Source organism: Prionailurus bengalensis, chromosome B2 (assembly GCF_016509475.1).
Source record: "Prionailurus bengalensis isolate Pbe53 chromosome B2, Fcat_Pben_1.1_paternal_pri, whole genome shotgun sequence".
Classification (NCBI taxonomy): domain Eukaryota; kingdom Metazoa; phylum Chordata; class Mammalia; order Carnivora; family Felidae; genus Prionailurus; species Prionailurus bengalensis.
In genome coordinates this window covers 106,034,773-106,054,182 of record NC_057349.1, presented here as the reverse complement: position 1 = coordinate 106,054,182, position 19,410 = coordinate 106,034,773, and the positions used below count along the sequence as shown (strand labels likewise).

General features: G+C 34.8%; 1 protein-coding gene across 3 annotated transcripts in view; it reads left to right on the top strand.

Annotated features, from left to right (window-relative positions):
- The window catches only part of GOPC (golgi associated PDZ and coiled-coil motif containing), a 39,463-nt gene extending 21,228 nt beyond the window's left edge, over nucleotides 1-18,235 (top strand). The window contains exons 3-9 of one of the 3 annotated variants that reach the window (XM_043592201.1): nucleotides 537-560; nucleotides 3,682-3,857; nucleotides 4,889-5,054; nucleotides 7,930-8,025; nucleotides 9,414-9,578; nucleotides 11,716-11,896; nucleotides 15,195-18,235. In XM_043592201.1, the coding sequence (XP_043448136.1) occupies nucleotides 537-560; nucleotides 3,682-3,857; nucleotides 4,889-5,054; nucleotides 7,930-8,025; nucleotides 9,414-9,578; nucleotides 11,716-11,896; nucleotides 15,195-15,325 (939 nt within the window). In that variant the 3' untranslated portion in view covers nucleotides 15,326-18,235. Of the gene's footprint in view, nucleotides 1-536; nucleotides 561-3,681; nucleotides 3,858-4,888; nucleotides 5,055-7,929; nucleotides 8,026-9,413; nucleotides 9,579-11,715; nucleotides 11,897-13,410; nucleotides 13,669-15,194 lie in introns of those variants that run through there. The other 2 variants (XM_043592204.1, XM_043592202.1) reach the window with 2 other exon arrangements.
- Nucleotides 18,236-19,410: the final 1,175 nt, after the last annotated feature.

Below are 19,410 nucleotides of genomic sequence, written 5' to 3'. Positions count from 1 at the left end.
GGTGAAATGGGATGATGATAGTAATACATTTTTAAGTTTTCCCTGTTTTCAGTTAATTCCATTTGATTGGTTGATTAGTTTCTAATACTGATGGGTTAGAATTTATTTAAATGAATGTTTACATGCTCCTTAAACCTTTACAATTCAGAAATTCTATGAATCTAAGTTGGTAGTCTTGTTTTGTTTAACTGAAGTGACTTAGATTTGTAACTGCTTCTTTGGGATGTTTGATATTAACATTGAGCAACAATGTACGTTTTCAGTAGGAAAGAATTGAAGTGTTAACATTAGATCTTAATCAGGGTGCTATAGTCAAAAGGCACTGAACTAGTTGAGTTGACTAATTTTGGTAAAACAAAAAATTTTAATGCTATATAGTTACTATTGTTTATGTACTTGCAAATATATTTGTTCTAATGAACTTCATCCAAATGATATTCAACATATGGGAATTTTCCTTATAATGATTATACCGCTAGATAAATTCATTTGTTTGACATTTTTCTAATTATGAAACTTTTTTCTTATATCTTAAGTCTGTCCCCTCTGTGGAGGAGCTGGTAAGTGTCCCGTTTCTGTTTTGCTTTAATATGTCATGCTGAAGTGTTCTTAGTGTCTTATTTGCATATTGTGTGTTGTCACTTTGTATTTGAAAACGATGGTCATGATGGTGATTTTTTCATGTGCCAGTACCCGAAAAGTTCAGTTGGTGGCCCTTCGTTCTTTTTCGCTACATGTTGTTAAAGATTTTTCTTTTGTTTGTAATTTTATAACCATTATTTGCAGAGCCCATCAATGTTTGACAACTCCTGAGCCTTGTAACTTGCTCAAACCTCTACTTCAAAAGAGCAGTTGGTTTCCTCCCTTGAATATTTCAAAGATACATTAAGCGGAAATAGCTTTTTCCTCTTCTTCTTCTATTTGAGTTTATCCCCAGGAAAAGAATGTGCATGTTGGTTTCTTACTCATCTACTGCATGTGCCATAACCTTTTAGTAGTCTTGGAATAATTGTGTGGCCTTTGAAACAACTGAATTTTGAAACTCCTTATCAGAATTTATTTTAGAAAATAACAATATGTAAGTTCTTAATATTTTTCCCACTCTCCCAATCTAATCAGCCTCCAATTTATCTTATGGTTTTATGTCTTTTCAAAATACAGTGTTTGACTATCTAAATACAACATGAGTTTCTTGGTTGTTACCTAATAATAAACAGGCTAACTAAAATATTTTTTTTTCTTTAAATCTAAAAGTGACTAACTTCAGTTTTCTTTGTCCTTTTCATGCTTACAAATGTTATTTTTAGGCCTAAGAGTTTGCCAGATTCATTAGGTGTTTGAATTGTGAAGACAAAGTGGTGGCTTAGTATGTTTCTCAGATTCAATAAATATTATGTAAATAGCTCATTGAAGTAATTGTCAAGTAGGTAATTCTTAACGTAAAGTTTATTTAGCCCATAAACCAAAGAATACCTGGCCTTCTAAGAACTCTTTTTCTGACACAGACAGCATTAACCCCAGTAAATGTCATAAAAAAGATTTTTGTTCATGTTATCCAAACTTTGGGGGTTTTTTTGGAATTGATACTTGCCTTTTAGGAAATAGGTTCTGAAATAAATTGCAATTTTAGTAATTCCAAAGTTGTTATAAAAGGAGGATTCTAGATTATTCTTCAAATTCTTTAAAAACAGTATCTGGAAGTTAGGTTTTAATGGTTACATTTTTTTTTTTACAGAATCTGAAAAAGTATATCCAACGTTTGGTAGTTACTCATTTTAGCTTGTATGTTTTTGTGTTTTAAGTTTGTGGTACTCACAGCCTTGTATTTGAATATATCATATAGTGATGTTTATATCATTTATTGATATACTGTTGTCAGAACAGTTGACCAAAGCAGACAGTTAAATTAGTACCAAAATATATTCCATGAGTTGTTAAAAGTTTTCAGAATTTATTTTTCAGCTTCTTAATATCCGGAATAAAAAGGGAAATAATTACAATAATCAGTACCCATACAGTAGAAACTATCACTTGCCATTTGCTCAAGATAAAAATCTTTCTGGTGCTGAGGTAGACTTTTTTTTTTTAAATAAGATTTTTTTTAAGTTTATTTTCAGAGAGAGAGAGAGCGAGCGAGCACGCGTGCATGGGGAGGGGCAGAGAGAGGGGGTGTGGAGAGAGGCTCTGTACTCCTCGAAGAGCCTGACGTGAGGCTTGATGTCATAACCGTGAGGTTGTGACCTGAGCTGAAATCAAAAGAGTCAGATAGATGCTTAACTGACTGAACCCCCCAGGTGCCCCTAGATTTTTAAGTCTCACAAAGGGGACATAGTAAACAGTGTCTTCACAGCTCGTCAACAAATATAGCCAGCCACATTGTCACTGATTCTGTGAATCAGTGAGTTGGTAAAAACAGTTCTGTAAGATAGTAAAAACACTTCTACTTAGGATAAATAAATGGAAGTTTACAGTGTTTGGATAGTTTTCTTGATCCAAAAGTAACACTTAAAATATCTATCAGGGCCATTATTAAACTCTCAGAAGAGTTTTGTTTGGCCACAGAGTTTGTGTGTGTATTTGAACTTGACTGCCTTTAGATTTTGTACCTTCTGTTTTCCATTCTACTTTGTTTTGTATCGGCCTGTTTTGTGTTTGGGTCCTGAAGGCATTTACATTAGTAACTCCTGATTTATAGGAATAGACATACTGTACTTTATATCATTTTAAGGTAAATTGAACATTATTTCTCACATGTGAGCTTGTGATAAAAATTTGATGGCAAAGATCTTGAGGTTTTATACTCTGGCTAACACTTGTAATTCACGTATATGGGCTGTCTACCAAGTGGAGCATACGATGGTATCCTTTTATGAGAGCTAAAAATGGATGTCCATCCTACCTCATAATAGGCAATTGGGGCCCTGTTTTCCTCAGCAAACAGTTCTTCATTCACTTTAACATATGGACAAATAGATGAGTCAGATCCCCCAATTCAGTGATAATCTGTACCATACATGTGCTTATGTAGAGAAATTTTTTAACGTATGTTTCAATGCAGTTGTTACCAGCATTTTTCCATGACCACCAAATGTTCTTTATTTATTATTTTTTTCCATCAAGTGTTCTTTAAAAAATTAGAGTATGTGTTCTAATTTAAGCAGTGCAACTTTCTTGTAGTCCTCTCAGGTAAATTAGCTGTGGAATCTATTCCACCGCTGAAGGATTTTGACTTGTTTATAGAATTGTTGTATTAAAGTTAAATAAATGTTTGGGTACAACCACCAGTGTGACTATTTTTATTTTAGTCTAGGTTCTTGCATCATTCTTAGAAAGTAAATAGAGAGCAGATTCAATTATTCATTGAAACCACTCCTATTAGTATATGATGACATTAGCTTAGAGAAGACTAACTCTCTTAGTATCCTCAGTGTCAAAGTACTCCAAGGCATGCAATTATCTTATGTGGAAGTGGTCCCAGTACCTTCTGGTACTAGTTAAAAAGAACTGTGTCCAAATCTTTGTTCCATTTTACAGAAACAAAGTGGTAACTTTTATCATATGCTTTCATTGTTGGTATTGTAGATTGTGCGCTTTTATGTATTCTGAGGAAATTGGTCTGTTGTTAAAAAGCCTTAAATGTATTTTCATTAAATTTGCTGTTTTTTTTTATTTTTTAATTAGGAGAGAGAGCTTGAAGCAAACAAAAAAGAAAAAATGAAAGAAGCTCAACTTGAAGCTGAAGTGAAGTTGTTGAGAAAAGAGAATGAAGCCCTTCGTAGACATATAGCTGTTCTCCAGGCTGAAGTTTATGGGGCAAGACTGGCTGCCAAGTACTTAGATAAGGAACTGGCAGGAAGGTGTGTAAAAAACGGGTACCCTTGTATTCTTAGGTAACGAATTGGGTATTTAATGAGGTTGACTCTTAACCTCTTGTGATAAATGAAACATTAATCTTTACCTTAAGACTTATTTTACAGTTTGTTATAGCTTACTGTTAATATTGATAGCATTATATATTGCAGATTTATTTCGCTGTACTACATAAATATTTCTGGTTTACACGCACACACACACGCTTGATAGGAACTTACTATGAAATGCTAATAACTCCAGATCTGCACTTTTCAGCCATTTCGTGCCTTGAAACCATAAAAGATGATGTTCACATATACAGCATGACTTCCATAAGAAATTTTTTCTGTGATCGTTGAAACCCAGTGTTTCTTGACCCTTTAAAACATGTTTGAATGGCAGTGATTTTATTATAAGAAAACAGTTCTGCTTGCATTAATATTTTTACAAATAACTACTCACAAACTTTGGTGATTTATTATTGTTGGTAAATAATTCTTTACTCCTTGTTTTGATATCATGTTAAGAACTGATGTGGAGCAAATAAAAATAATTTCTGTCATGTTGAAGTGAAGATTTTCTAGTAACTTTTACCATATTTAAAATAATCATTTTGTAAAAAGAAGCTATCATTAAAAGAAATGTTTTTGTACGGTTAGTTTCATGTGAAGACTAGTAGTCAGTAGTATCTGATTTTATTGCCCTGCCCTTACTGCACGCAAGACATGAAACATGTTCACTGACATTAGTCTCAAAAGTTGTTTTTTAGATGCATTTGAATGAAGTATGTGATTAGAAAAGGTCTCATTCATTCTTTGTTTTTAAAACTGGTTTTCCCTTGAAGACATCTGTTCTTTTCAGAGTTTTCATATTTTACAAATCTGAAAGCCATCAGGAGGTTCCTGAATAGTAGTTTTAATACTAACTTAGGTATATGTAAAAGCTACTTGCATTCAGTAATTCTTGTGAATTCTCTCTGTAATAAAAATTATAGTAATGAAAAACTAACTGAATTAACTCTTTTCCCAATATAAAGGGTCCAACAAATACAATTACTAGGACGAGATATGAAGGGACCAGCTCATGATAAGCTTTGGAACCAGTTGGAAGCTGAAATACATTTGCATCGTCACAAAACTGTGATCAGAGCCTGTAGAGGACGTAATGACCTGAAACGACCAATGCAAGCTCCTCCAGGCCACGTATGTTTGCTCTGTTCCTGTTTCTTACTTAGCCTCTTCTTTTCTTTCTTTTTTTTTTTTTTAAATTTTTTTTTTTTTCAACGTTTATTTATTTTTGGGACAGAGAGAGACAGAGCATGAACGGGGGAGGGGCAGAGAGAGAAGGAGACACAGAATCGGAAACAGGCTCCAGGCTCTGAGCCATCAGCCCAGAGCCTGACGCGGGGCTCGAACTCACGGACTGTGAGATCGTGACCTGGCTGAAGTCGGACGCTTAACCGACTGCGCCACCCAGGCGCCCCAGCCTCTTCTTTTCTTTAGTCAGAAATCCTTTCCATTTTTTTTTTTTATTCTAGTAGTATTTAAAACCATTACTTAAAAAGTAAAAGCGGAATTAAACTTATTTAGAGCAGATACATATAGTTCTTTTCTGACTTATCCTGAAATGCCCTAAAAGTGATGTTTCTGAAAACTTAACTGTTGCTAGCAAATATATATTACTTTTACTTTGGCTCATATTTCAGAGTTTTCCTGGATCATAATTAGGCATGTTTAAGTTTGTTTTTCAAGCTTAGCAGAGAACTTGTGGTCGTATTAATAAATTGGCAAGTATTTTGGGGGTAGTTTATAAAATACTTTTTGGTAACTAGATTTAACTGTAGTTTTTGAACTAACATTTACACCTGTTTGGTCTTGAATTAAGGTGGAATTTGAGATCTGTGTCCAGTCGTCTGTTTGTGTAGCTACCATTGTACAAGAGCTTTTCTATCTGGATAAATCTTTATTAAATTTCATTACTACAGCTGCCTGATAATAAAAGCCTTACCATAATAAAATTTATGCATGTCTGACTCCTACCCAATGGCTTGCATATCTTCATACCAGATAAAGCATGGCCTTAAACAGTTAAAGTATTTGTTGCCTCTGCAAAGATTATCATAAGAAGAATTGATATGTACGTGAACTTGGTGGGCAAAGAGTGAGAATTACAATGTCAGACATTGGGGACCATTAACTTCTAGGCAGTGGCCAAATGACAAAAATTATTTTATGCTAAATAAAGGCTTATGAACTTTAATCTGATAAACATGGGATTTTTTAATAAAATGGTAGACTGAAGATTTAACATTATTTTGACAAATTACTTTGGTATAGTGAAGAGGATATACCGGGAGAGGGCCTAATTAGAGTCGAGGAGATACGTTAGGAAGATACTTTAGTAAGCTGAGGAGAGAGTGATGGACAAAGAGGAAGTGTATTTGAGAGGAAGGACAGGTTTGAGAGAAATAGCATCAAGAGGACTTGGTGATTAACTGCTTTTGGTTAAGTAGGTGAATGAGAAGGAAGAGTAGTCTAGGTATTTGGTGTGGGCAGTTCAGTGAGATGATGGCATTCGTTTATAAAGCAAACAGAAGAAAGGAAGATTTGGGGGGAAATATGATGAGATTTGTTTTAGCATGTAGTGTTTGAGGTCCCATTGAGTCAAACAAAATGTGTCCCATTGGATATATGACTCTGGAATTTAGAAGAAGTCTGAGTTGAAGAAATATGAGGGAAATCATTTATCTGTTATAATCAAAACAATGGAATTGATTAACCCAGGGAAATGTGTGGAAAATAAAAAGAATAGGGGTTCTCGGGTGGCTCATTCGGTTAAGCGCCCGACTCTTGATTTCGGCTCAGGTCTTGATCTCACAGTTCATGAGCTTGAGCCCCACATATAGGGTTCCTCACTGACAGTGCGGAGCCTGCTTGGGATTCTCTCCCTCTCCCTCTCTCTCTGCCCTTCCCACTCTCTCTCAAAATAAATAAATAAACTTAAAATATATTGGAAAAAGAAAGAAAAGACAAGAAAAGAAAAAGAATAGGAGGCCAAGGATGGAAAGAAACTTTTATGGAGTGAGGGAAAGAAATGGATCATTTAAAGGGAGGATTCTGAGATGGACCCGTCAGATATAAGCCATCTGGGAAAGTACTATAATAGAAACCAAGGAAAAGAGGGTTCCAAGGAGGTAGGGTGATGAACAGTATCAACTTTGTGCAAGGTTTAAGAAGGGTAGTAACTAAAAAGTGTGCATTAGATATAGCCATGTTGGTTGCCAGTGACTGTAGAGAAGACAGTTTTAATTAATGGAGCAGGTGGGGGCAAAACCCTAATTACAGTGACTGGAATAGTGAATGTGAGAGGCAGGGAAGTAGATATAGTTAGGTTTGACTTCGTGTGAAGGTTAAGGAAAGATGGAGGGACGATAATAAAAATAATAGGTGATTGAAATGTTTTTATTTTGTTTTGTTTTATATTTTTACGTGGATAGTATTTTAAAGCTGGAAAAGGCTTAGAATTTGTTTATATGCAGAACAGGGCTGGAGCTTAACAGAAAGGAAGGAATAAAGGTACCAGAGAAAGAACTATTAATGGAGTAAAGTCCTTTATTTAAGAAGTAGACTCCAGAGCTCAGCAGAATGGAAAAGTAATTAGTGAACCAATTAGGAATTTGTTTTTCAGTTCTACAAGTTAGTTAAAATGGTTGTAGATCTTTATGATATTTTTCTAATGAAAATAAACATTTTATCAACTTTTATTTCTTGAAGATATGTGCTCATCAGTTCATTCCTGGCAATAGTTTCCTTTGTAATGTCCTACAATTTAAAAGATGAGCAGTATAAAAAAATTACCCTAAGAGTGAGAAAATCATCTATACATTTCACTATATTAACAGAACAACTGTTTTCATTTTTCCATTTTATCTAGTAATTAATTTCTTAACACTTTACTGTGTATCCATTCCAAGAAATTAATAAAGATTTCTAAAAGCAACTTATATAGCATGGGTTTATTCTGTTTGATATATCTTTTAAGTAGTACTAATTTTTCTTCTTTTTTTCCCCTAATAAGGATCAAGACTCTTTAAAGAAAAGCCAAGGCGTTGGTCCAATTAGAAAAGTTCTCCTCCTTAAGGAAGATCATGAAGGCCTTGGCATTTCAATTACAGTAAGAAGTAGTGCTTCCAGTCTCCTTTTCTATAGTTATGTAGTCTAATCATGCTTCTGTGTTGGACATCCTTGGGAAACAAAGCGTTCTGGATATATTCTCTAAGTAAATAAGTTTATCCCCCGGGGCACCAACACTTTTGTGTAAACTTTTTTTTTTTTTGGTATGTAAATCTTCCTAATGACCATTAAGTACTACTTTAGTAAAATTACTACTTTTTTCAGTATAATTTAACATTTTCATTATGCCTTGGGTCATAGTTCTATACAGTATCCTATTATTGCCTCTGGGAGCCTTTGGGAATGGATCTGTTTTCTTCTGTGTTAAATGGCTCCATATTGTATTGTTCTTTTCTCTGGAGTGTATGTGTGTTATCTTTCTCTTGTCTCATTTCTTTGCTGTCAGATTTCACTGGCTCTTGGGTCCAAATATCCTTTCTAAATCTGATGCCTTTACAAACATTTATCTTGGGCAACATTTCTGAGAGCAACCTGTTAGGAAAAAGTAATATATTTGGAGTCATTTGCTGTTGTTTAGTGCTTTGTTCCAGATGAATGAATAAGATGGCTTTACAACTATCTTTGATTTGGTAATACTTAGACACTTAGACACTTAGAACTATATACTTAGAACACTTAGAACTTAGACACTTAGAACATAATACTTAGACACTTAGAACTATATAAGTTCATTTGCTTTTTGGTATTGCTTAATGTAGAAATTATTTTTATAATAACAAGTTTATCTGTTAAGGATTTATTGATTACCTACCTACCTTTTTGAATGCACTGCCCTCAAAGAGCATAAATTTTAGGAGAAGTAATACACATATATACCAATATAATACATATATATACATACACACACAAATAATTAGGATACAAGCTAGAAAGTGAAAGGCACCAAATAACTGCATTTCATCAATTCTTTGTTGCATATTTTTTCACATTTTAGTATCTCTGAAATTGAGATTACACTCTTAGAATGATTTTTGTAGTACATAAAATAATGGTATGTCTTACCATTCATAGTGATGTAGAGTTGATAAAATCTAACAGTGCTGTGGAATATTAATACATAGAATATTTTTATTTATGTTTAAAAGAGTTAGCCAATATTTTGGCTTTGGAATGTGTTTAAGAAACCACATGCATGTTGCTGTTTTATTCAGAGAAAACTTTTTGATACTTGTAATAATATATTTACCATTACCTAAGTAGCAAGTAATATTTCACTCAGCATTTATACAGTATAGATACTTACTGAAATGCATTTTTAAGAAGATATTTTATTGTTAGAATGGTAGGTGACTATACAAAGAGTAAACTAATTGACTGCCCTTCACCTCCCCCCCACCCCCGCTTTTTTTTTTTTTTTTTTTTGGTCAGGGTGGGAAAGAACATGGTGTTCCAATCCTCATTTCTGAGATCCACCCAGGGCAACCTGCTGATAGATGTGGAGGGCTACATGTTGGAGATGCTATTCTGGCTGTTAATGGAGTTAACCTAAGGGACACAAAGCATAAAGAAGCTGTAACCATTCTTTCCCAGCAGGTAAGTTCCCTTTATGTAATGAAAATTGGATCTATCGATTGGTTCCTTTTGAATCTATTGAGTATTTTGTACTTACCTAGGAGGCTTCTCCAGTCATAAAAGTGTTCATATATGGATACTAGGTTCCTTTGCTTTGGGCCTTTTATAGAACACATTCATCCAGATTTACTGAATAAAAAGATTTTATTTGCCTTTTTCCACAGTTGTGTAACTTTTAGCAAGTTTGTTAAGTCCCCTGCTGCAGTGTCCTTATCTGAGAACTGTCAGGATTAAGTATGTTGATTCATTTAGGATGCTTGGAACAGGACCTGGTACTTAGGAAGCAAAACATCATTAATGACTAAAAAACACTATACAAATAGAAGGTATTATAGAAAAAACAATATGCTAGACATAGATTGGTTTCACAGTCATAAATGTTAGAACTGAAAGAGTCCTTAGAAATCATTTAGCCTATCCCTCTTATTTAAAATGAGTAAACTAAGGTTCTTAGGGTTTAAATAATTTGCTTAAGGTTGCAGAGCAAATAAATTGTAGACTTTGGATTCATATCCACAAGTCATATTTGTTACCAGGTTAACTTAAGGTGGGTGGTGGTGGTTGTTGTTGTTGTTCTGTTTTTTCCTTCAAGAATAGAGTTGAAGAAATTAGGTGTTGACAGTACATTGAGATTTTTGTTGGGTCATCAGTATGGAATTGAATCTGAAAGTTGAAAGTGAATTTATAGCTTGTTTGGTCCAACCATACATGTGGTGTAAATTTCTACGATATCACTAATCGAACATTTACATTAGAGGGGGACCTATTGATGATAAAGTAGTCCATTCTGTTGCTGTATATTGCTGATTTTTAGAAAGCTCTTCCTCATATTAAGCCTAGAATCCATTTTCATGACTATTATGCACAGACCTAATTCTTTAATCTAGAACTTTACTGAAGACCACTGAATTACCCATCTATCCTCCGAAAATGATATTTTTAAAGCTTATCTGCTAAGAGAGATCTAAGAATGCAACCCTATCCTCTTTGTTAGTGTTTTCTTAACCAAACTTGGCTATATCCAGTAGTATAAGAGTGAGACGAATGGCAGCTGTGATAAAGGAAATACAGACAGGCAGTCATAAACTTTTAAGGAAATGCCAAGCACATTTTAAAATTCTGAAGCATAACCTCAAGAGGAGAACCAAAGAGACTGACTTAGTGAGTGGCAGTAAAAAATGACATACTTTCTTTGGAGCAAAGGCAGGACATAATTTTCAGAGTTGGAAATACCAGACTTGTGTATAGTGGTTATAGTCTCTTATTAAATGACTTGGAATGTTTTTTAAACATAAAATAATCTGTAACTTTTTCTCATATGCAAGGTTTTATTCAAGAACAGGGGAACAGATATTACACATTTAGTCTAGTAGAAAAAGCAAGGACTTTGGAGTCAAATTTCTTTTTTTTGTTTTACTTGTTCATCATATTGGGAGAATTATCTGCTCTTTCCAGACTCACTCAGGTTTCTCATTCATGTAAAAGAGACTACACTACAATAGGGTTATTCTGAAGATTGAAGGATATAGTTTCGTATAATAAATATGATAATTACTATTATTAGTGACCAGATTACCTTAACACTGTGGTACTCAGTGAAAGTTAAGGTTCAAGACCTGTTCAGTAACAACCAGGAAATCGTCATGTAAAGGTTTCTTGAATTAGTCAAGGAAAAGTTTGTGTGATGCCCTTAACTGCAAATTTACTATCTGCCTACTTAGATGGATTTGCCAAATTGCTGTGTAAAGTACAATATGGCAAAATGACTATTCAAGTGAATATTTGTTCCAGAATTTTGTAAGTTGAGTAGTTCAGCATCCTTTTTTTAGTTTAGATCTGTTAGCAAAAATACTGTCATCAGTAAAAAGAGCTACTGTAATATTAAAAGGAAATTACTTATGATTCACGGGGTTGGTCTGGACGTGATGACCTCTGTGTTCTCTTCCACCTCTTGAGAGTCTAGAATTTCATTATTTGTTGTCTTGAAAGGGGGCTACATCTGAACTCTCTTTCTCGTCATGCCTATTACCCCAAGGAATTTGGAAATCCTTTTTGAGTACAATTAAAATAACTTCCTCATTTTCTTTCCTCATTTTAGAGAGGAGAGATTGAATTTGAAGTAGTTTATGTGGCTCCTGAAGTGGATTCTGATGATGAAAATGTAGAGTACGAAGATGAGAGTGGACATCGCTACCGTTTGTACCTTGATGAGTTAGAGGGAGGTAGTAATCCTGGTGCTAGTTGCAAGGACACAAGCGGGGAAATCAAAGTGTTGCAAGGTAAAAATTATTCTAAAAGTTATTTTTAATGTATTTATTGTTAGTAAAATAAGTTTTTAAATGTTTACTTATTTTTGAAAGAGAGAGAGAGCACAAGTGGGAAAGGAGCAGAGAGAGAGAGAAGGAGACACAGAATCCGCAGCAGGCTCCAGGCTCCGAGCTTTCAGCACAGAGCCCGATGTGGGGCTTGAACCCACGGTTCATGAGATCATGACCTGAGCCAAAGTCGGACACTTAACCGACTGAGCCACTCAGGCATCCCTATTATTAATAAACTTTTAAAATACAGATTTTAGATTTCTTTGGTAACACTGTTTTAATGATGGGGAAGCCATCATTAACAGAATGAATGAATGAACAGAATGAACAGAAAATTATAAGCAAACAGAAACTTTGCTCATAGTTTTATTGTACACTGGTCACTATGCCAAAATTTTATTTACATAGAAGTTCTTCTGGATTCTTTTTGGACTTTAAGACAAGTATATTACCAGTTACTGAACTACATGAGATCCTGGAAAAATAAAAAAAATTCAAGTTTTCGGGACTGAAGTAAAAACCAATATGCCTTTTAGAATAGATTTATCTTAGTGTCATCTTGCTGTCTTAACGCAGATTCTTCTCTCATAATACAGTGATTTATAGGCTAAATATGAATATGTTATTAGACTGTGGTGATTGTTATTAGAATCCAGATATGTGATCTTGAGGATTTTTGGGTTAATTCCTTTGCTATTATTTACACATATTTTAAAGAAAAATTCTAACCTTTCTTTTACATAGAGCAGTGGTTCTTAAATTGTGATCCATGGATCTCTGGGGGTCCCCGAGACCCTTCTAGGGGATTCGTGAGATAAAAACTGTTAATAATAATGCTAAAACATTATTTGTGGGTTTTCTGAGTCGATATTTGCACTGATGGTGCAAAAGCAATGGGAGTAAAGCTACTTTTGCCTTAGTACGAATCAAGGCAGTGGTTCTACTACTATAGGAATCGTTTTCTTCCTTGCCATCTACTCTGAGTAAGAAAAAAAAAAAAGACAGTGACAGTTTCATGAAATAGTAAAATTAGCTGTTCATTTTATTAAATCTTGACCCTTGAGTACATGTCTTTTTTAATACCATGTGTTACAAGATGGGAAGGATGCATAAAGCACCGAGTCTGCACGCTGAACTAGGATGCTGGTCTCAAAGAAGAGCACTTAGTGATTAAGTAGCTCGCTGAAGTAGCCATTTATTTCATGGAAGATGATTTTTTACTTGAAGAATGATAAATTATGGTTGTTCAGGCTATTTGGCAGCCATTTTCTTTCAAAGGAACAAAGCGAGTCCATCACTTCAGGGAAAACAGCTGACAGTATTTATTGCCAATGATAAAATGTCAGCTTTCAAGTGACAATTAGAATTTTGTAAAACATGTATCACCCCACCATAAGCTTGATAGCTTTCCAGTGCTTAACTTGTAAAGTAAGATTGGTGGTAATGTTACTAAATGTGATTTTTTTTTGATATAGTGAAATGAAATTTGTCAACCTTTGGAATTGCTACATGACTCAGTGATCTAATATTTCTCAAATGACCAGTGTATGATGTTACAAAATCCTGCATGGGTAAAAGCCATTCAAATTGCAAGAAAGACCAATGGATTTTGATGTAACAGAATGTGAACACTTTACTGATATGGTTTCAAGTCTATGGTGTCAAATTTTGGTATAATATCAAAGAATATTGACAGTTATCTGAAAAGGCTATTAAAACTAGTCTTCTCCAGGCGCCTGTGTGGCTTAGTTGGTTAAGCGTCCGACTTCGGCTCAGGTCATGATCTCGCAGTTTGTGGGTTTGAGTTCTGCGTTGGGCTCAGAGCCTGGAACCTGCTTCGCATTGTGTCTCCCCCTCTCTCTGCCCCTCCCCCACTCATGCTCTGTCTCTCTCTTTCAAAAATAAACAAACATTAAAAAAAACCAAACCTAGTCTTCTCTTCCAGCTATATATCTGTGTGAGGATGAACTTTTTATATACTTGTTACAGATGGAACAGAGGCAAATAAGAAAATCCAGCTTCTAGAAAGCCAGACTTTAACAATATTTGTAGAATTGAAAATTATGCTCCTCTTCTGACTGAATTTTTAGAAAATGGAGTTATTTTCCCTAAGGCAAATGCTGTTCATGTTAACATTTGTTGGGCTTATTTTCATTTTTAACAAAGTAATAATTTTTTTAGATTTCTCAGTTTTAATTACTAATATGGTAAACGCCATTAACCCACATAACATTAATAAACCATGAACAAAAGTCTTTGGAGCCCTCAGTACCTATTAAGAGTGGAAAGGCATCCTAACACCAAAAAAAAATTGAGAACGTCTGGTACAGAGTTCTGTAGTGAACTGATGAACGGATGCCCTTCTGATAAGCCTGGATCTTGTGAATTCTCTACGTGTACACAGCAGTAGCAGTTGTGTTCTCCCCGTGCGTCTTGATCAAAACTATTGTGGCAATATGTCAAAACTTTACACTCTTGGTCTGCTTTCCCTATGATTTCATTGTCTTTTATCCTTTCTACTATCTGTCGGGATTAGAAGGCTTTGCCCCTCCCTTTTTTGCAGCTGAGGCTAAAAGACTTCTCTGTCACCTGTGTGAATTGCAGACCACTGAAAGTGTGACTCATATAACTAAAATGTATGCTCTTATGATATATTACTGTTAACGGACTCAAACCACAAAATATATCCATTGGTTACTGTTTAGCACATGTCCAGACTTCATAGCTCACTAAGTAGATGACATAATCAACTCTGATTTATTTGCAAGCCGAGTATGTATTTTTTAGATTTACCAAAATTTGTTTTAAATGTTATCTGGACATTGTCTTGCCAACAACCTAGATTTTTAGCAGTAGGCTAGCCTGTGCCTTAGTGCACTGTAGTTAAATCATCTGAAAGCAAAATGTAAAAGAAACATATAACTTACTGTTCAATATATATTTGTATAAGTGGAATTAACTGAATTTTACGATTGTTTGTATCAGTTCCAAGTTTCACGGAAATTCTGGTAGGACATTTTATATAATTTTTTGATAGGTCCAATAAATAATATGAAAAATCTGTACAGTGTTTGATATCTGCTGTAAGAAGAATTCCTCTGTCAGAAATTGCTAACTTGATTAGTTTAGGCCCCATTATTTACCTCATTACTATTACTAGTTATAGTGGGTACTCCTTTGTTTTTGCTCAGTAAAATTGCAAGACTTCTTTCAGATTAGATAGAAAGTTTCTATCTTTTTTTTTTCCTCTTTCTTTCAGGATTTAATAAGAAGGCAGTAACTGATGGACATGAAAATGGAGATCTAGGAACTTCAAGTGAACCTCCTGTAGAAGACAGTGCTTCTAAACTAGACGATCTGCACAGTCTGTATCACAAAAAATCTTACTAAATTGACTGTCTCTCCAGACAAGATTCTTAATCAGACTCTTCTGAGTTTGGGGCACTAGGGAAGACGGTGACAGAGACTATACAAGATCAAGGGAGGCTTGTAGCCTAAATGAAAGGCGGGTACCTCAGGGCTTCATGTGAACAATTCTAAATGCATAAAACTCCTGTTTTCTGTGGTATACCATAATTAACTATTGCATGTAAAGCGATTTTGATTTTCCTAAAATTGTAAAGCACCAAAGCATGTGTTTCCCAAAGGGATATTACTAGGCTCTTAAGTACCAAATGAAGCACTACTGTTTTATTTGGCTCCTTTTCTAGTTAGTAGAAGGACCATGCTAACCGGAATTTATAAGAAATAGCCTTTAAGTACAAGAATAAATGAATCCATATTATATATTCCAGAATGTTAAGTGTGGTATTTCAGAGGACAGAACTTAACTCAATGAATTGCAGAAATGTAGGCTTGACTTAATTTTTTTTTAAACTAGAAGAATGGTTTAGTTTTTTTATTTAATTTATTGTGCATCCTGATATCTAAATCAGTTCTTAATGATCATTTATTGTAATGAGTTTGCCTTTCAGCTTTATTCAATGCAGTACAAAATAGTTTTCTTTAAGCAATCCTTTATCAATCAATGCTGCACTAGAAATACTTCCTGAAAAGTTATTGTACATTGTACTTTTCCTGGTTTTTAAAAGAAATGCAGATGAGTATAAAATATCTGTTCTCAATTATGTTGATCTGTGTGCATGGTATTGGAGCATTACATTATTAATGTTTAGAGTCAGATTTTTTTTTTTTCTGGAATCCACGAAAGACAGTTTTCTACATTCTGAGTTGTTCATAAAGTTTGTCTTGTGATAGTCTTGGCACTTACAGATACATTTTTCTGGCAGTAAAAGCTCAAATTTATTTGTCAGTGAAATGCATTTCATTCAAACAGCAGTTTTCTCTCAGAGTAACTAATTTGCCAGTCATCTAAAAAGCCAAGGCACTGGTGGGCAAGATAAGGCGAAGACATTTCAATACCGGAATTGTTTTGGTTGGCTTTTCATCTCAGTGTTTGACTGAAGTGCTCTCATATGCAAACTACAGATTTGTTTCTCTTATCCCAGGATTAAGCATGGAGGGCCTGTTCTCTTAGTTACTGCTCTTGGAGGCCACACTGTACCTTGCTGGGGAAAGTGAAAACATTGCATTTAAAGAGGTGATAGTTTTGCCAATATCACGGTTTTAAAGGATGTATGTTTAAGGGAATATTAAGTGGAGGAAAGCCTGCAGGCTTTAGAGTATTATCAGTACCTTCATGTCTAATAGTCAGATGTTATGTGATGTAAAACACATTTTTTTTTTCTTTCCTAGATGCACTATATATTTGTTCATAGGTAAATCTTTACAATGTATATACTTTATTTGGTGGTTTTGCTATTTATAAATTTGATGTTTTAACTATTGCTCCTTTATGGTTTGTTTTGGGTGGTTTTGTTCATCTGTATATCACCATGTTAGTTTATAATAGAAATGCACTTCCTAGTGTATATTGTTACTGATATTAAAATACCTTATAGTGTAACGTTGCCTCCGAGCGGAAGCTAGTATTTAATTGTACAACCAAATAAGCAAGCTATATGTTATTGTTTGTTCCTGACAGGCTAGGCCTCTTAAAAGAAGAAAAGAGTTTTTCCCTTATGCATTTCCCCCTGTACCAAACACATACCCCAGGACTGACATGGGATCTGCAAACTAGATTTCAGCCGGTATATTCATTTAGCCAAAAAAAATTCCATTGTAGCGTATCTGAAAACATTTTTGTTGTGACTCAAAACCATATTCTTATTTTTTTTAAATGCAGCCTGGGATGGGATGACCATGGCATTTTTTTTTGGAGAATATCCTTTATCCACTAGGTAGAATCCTTAGGAAATATTACCTGAAACCTTTTGATTTTCAAGAACAATCTAGAAAGTCCACAAAGAGTTTTTCTAAGAACCTTCAATTGGCATTTCTACTTAGACGCTGCTTAATAGGAATCCTATGGGGTGCTTATGACATAAACTCCTTTCAAGGATTGAAGAGCAGAATGAAAATTTTCCCCGATAGTTTAAAATTGCACAAGTCCGTCCCTTTTCATTCCTGCTTCACCTTGGTTTGCAAAGTCTACGTGAGAGCCCTGTTGCTCAGATGCTACCGTGAGCTTCCTGGCAGGTGTTTAGAAAGTACCCAGTTAAAAGTTCATTTTAGAATATATGGTCTCTGGGGGGTGAGCTAAGAATTATAAACTAATGAGAAGTGGTTTTTATATTTTCACATTTATAGGGAAGAAATCTCTAACACTCAAGTTTTTAGGGCAAAACCAAACAGAAAAGAACTGTTGCAAAGCCATTACGGTTAAAAGGAAAAAGAAAAATATACACATTCACAAGCGGAATAGCTGAGAAAAAATGTTCGACAGAACGTGAGGCTTGTGTGTATGTGCGTACATATATTTACACTTTCGCCTCTAAAATTCTCTTCGGTGGTATCTGTTGTGAATATGATGGAGCAAAACCATTTGGGTCTTGAGGCTTGTTAAAGCAGGTTTAAGAGAGGTGAAAACGTTGTGAGTCTTGGTAATTATAACTGAATAGTTGTCAGAAGGTAACACAGCTTGTGCCTGGTGCTGGTTTTATTCCCCACACGGTGGACTTACTTTGTTTTCCTGTTAAAAACAAAATATATTGATTCGTGTGTAAGCCGCACATTATTTGACATCTTTATTATGTAATCCACTATTCCACCTGTTCAGTCTTCCACTTACGGTTGGCCTCAGATCTATAGGATTTATGACAAATGTATTATATCTAGTTAAGTTGAGTTTAATATTTTTTTATTAGCCTGTAAATAAAGATGGCATCTTCTACATTAAAATGTGTTGATCTCATTTTTAAAAAAATAAACGTTTTTTAAGTTTCTTTCACATTCAGTATTTTGGTTTCTTTACTTCTAGTAGCTTCTGTCATTTGCACCAAGAGGTCCTAAAGTCCATGTAAAGGATGAAACCCAGTTACTATATTGAAATGGTTTTTTTTTTTCTTTTTTCTTTTTTCTTTTTGTAGTAGTTAACTGTTTGATCTTAGGAACTGTTTACTCTGGCTTAGTTAAAAACATGTTGGTTGGAAGGATCTGTCAGATCTGTCAGAGCAACTGTGGGACCAGTGTTTTGTTGAAACTTAGCAGATGGCAAATACTCCAGCCTCCTTGGGTTAGTTTTGTGTTGCAAATCTTGATAGTCAATGTTATCTCAGAGGATAACATTGAAACAAACTAGAAAACCAATCCTCTTAGATACACCATGTAAGAGGACAGTCTTCCATTTTATCACCTGAGCCTACAGGTTTGGAAGTTCCCAAATTATGTGTAAAACAACCTTTAGAAACATCTGGAAACATTATTTCGTTTCCTTGTGTCAGAAGTTTTACATGTGGTCGCTTACAGTCAGCCTAAGAACTGGGGGTAAAATACCTTTTCTTTGCTAAAGGGTTTTTGAGGTCAATCAGGAAGATAAACTTACAAATTATATTTTCCTCTAAGTGTTAATGAATACAAATCATATTTCGGAAAATTACTTGAGTTATGAACATTTGGAAATATGTATTTTTTGTCGTTGACCAACCTTGATTTAGTTCTAATACGATATGCTGTCTGTCAGCTTAAACTCCCAGTTCACTAAGCAGTTTGGAAGTCTTTTCCCCAGAATTCATCTGCATAGCATGTTTAGTTTATGAAAGGTAAAAGATTATTTACCTTTTCATTCTTAACCAGTGTTCTATTCTAGGTGGTTTACACCTTTTTTTTTTTAAACTGAAAGTGTTGCTAGTTACCATGTGCTGTTGGTGCTAAATATTTGATGATAAATCTTTTTCAGGTGTATTTGGAGAGCTGTAGCCCCGTGGTGGCAGTCAGGAGAATGTATCTCCTGGATCTCCAACAAGAGGAGCATAGCGACTCCAGGCCGCCCCGCCGGCTGCTGGGCTCTGAAATCCAGTCCTGCCTTAACACCGAGACTCCTGCTTCTCCAGCTGCTGCCATGATGCGGGTATCAT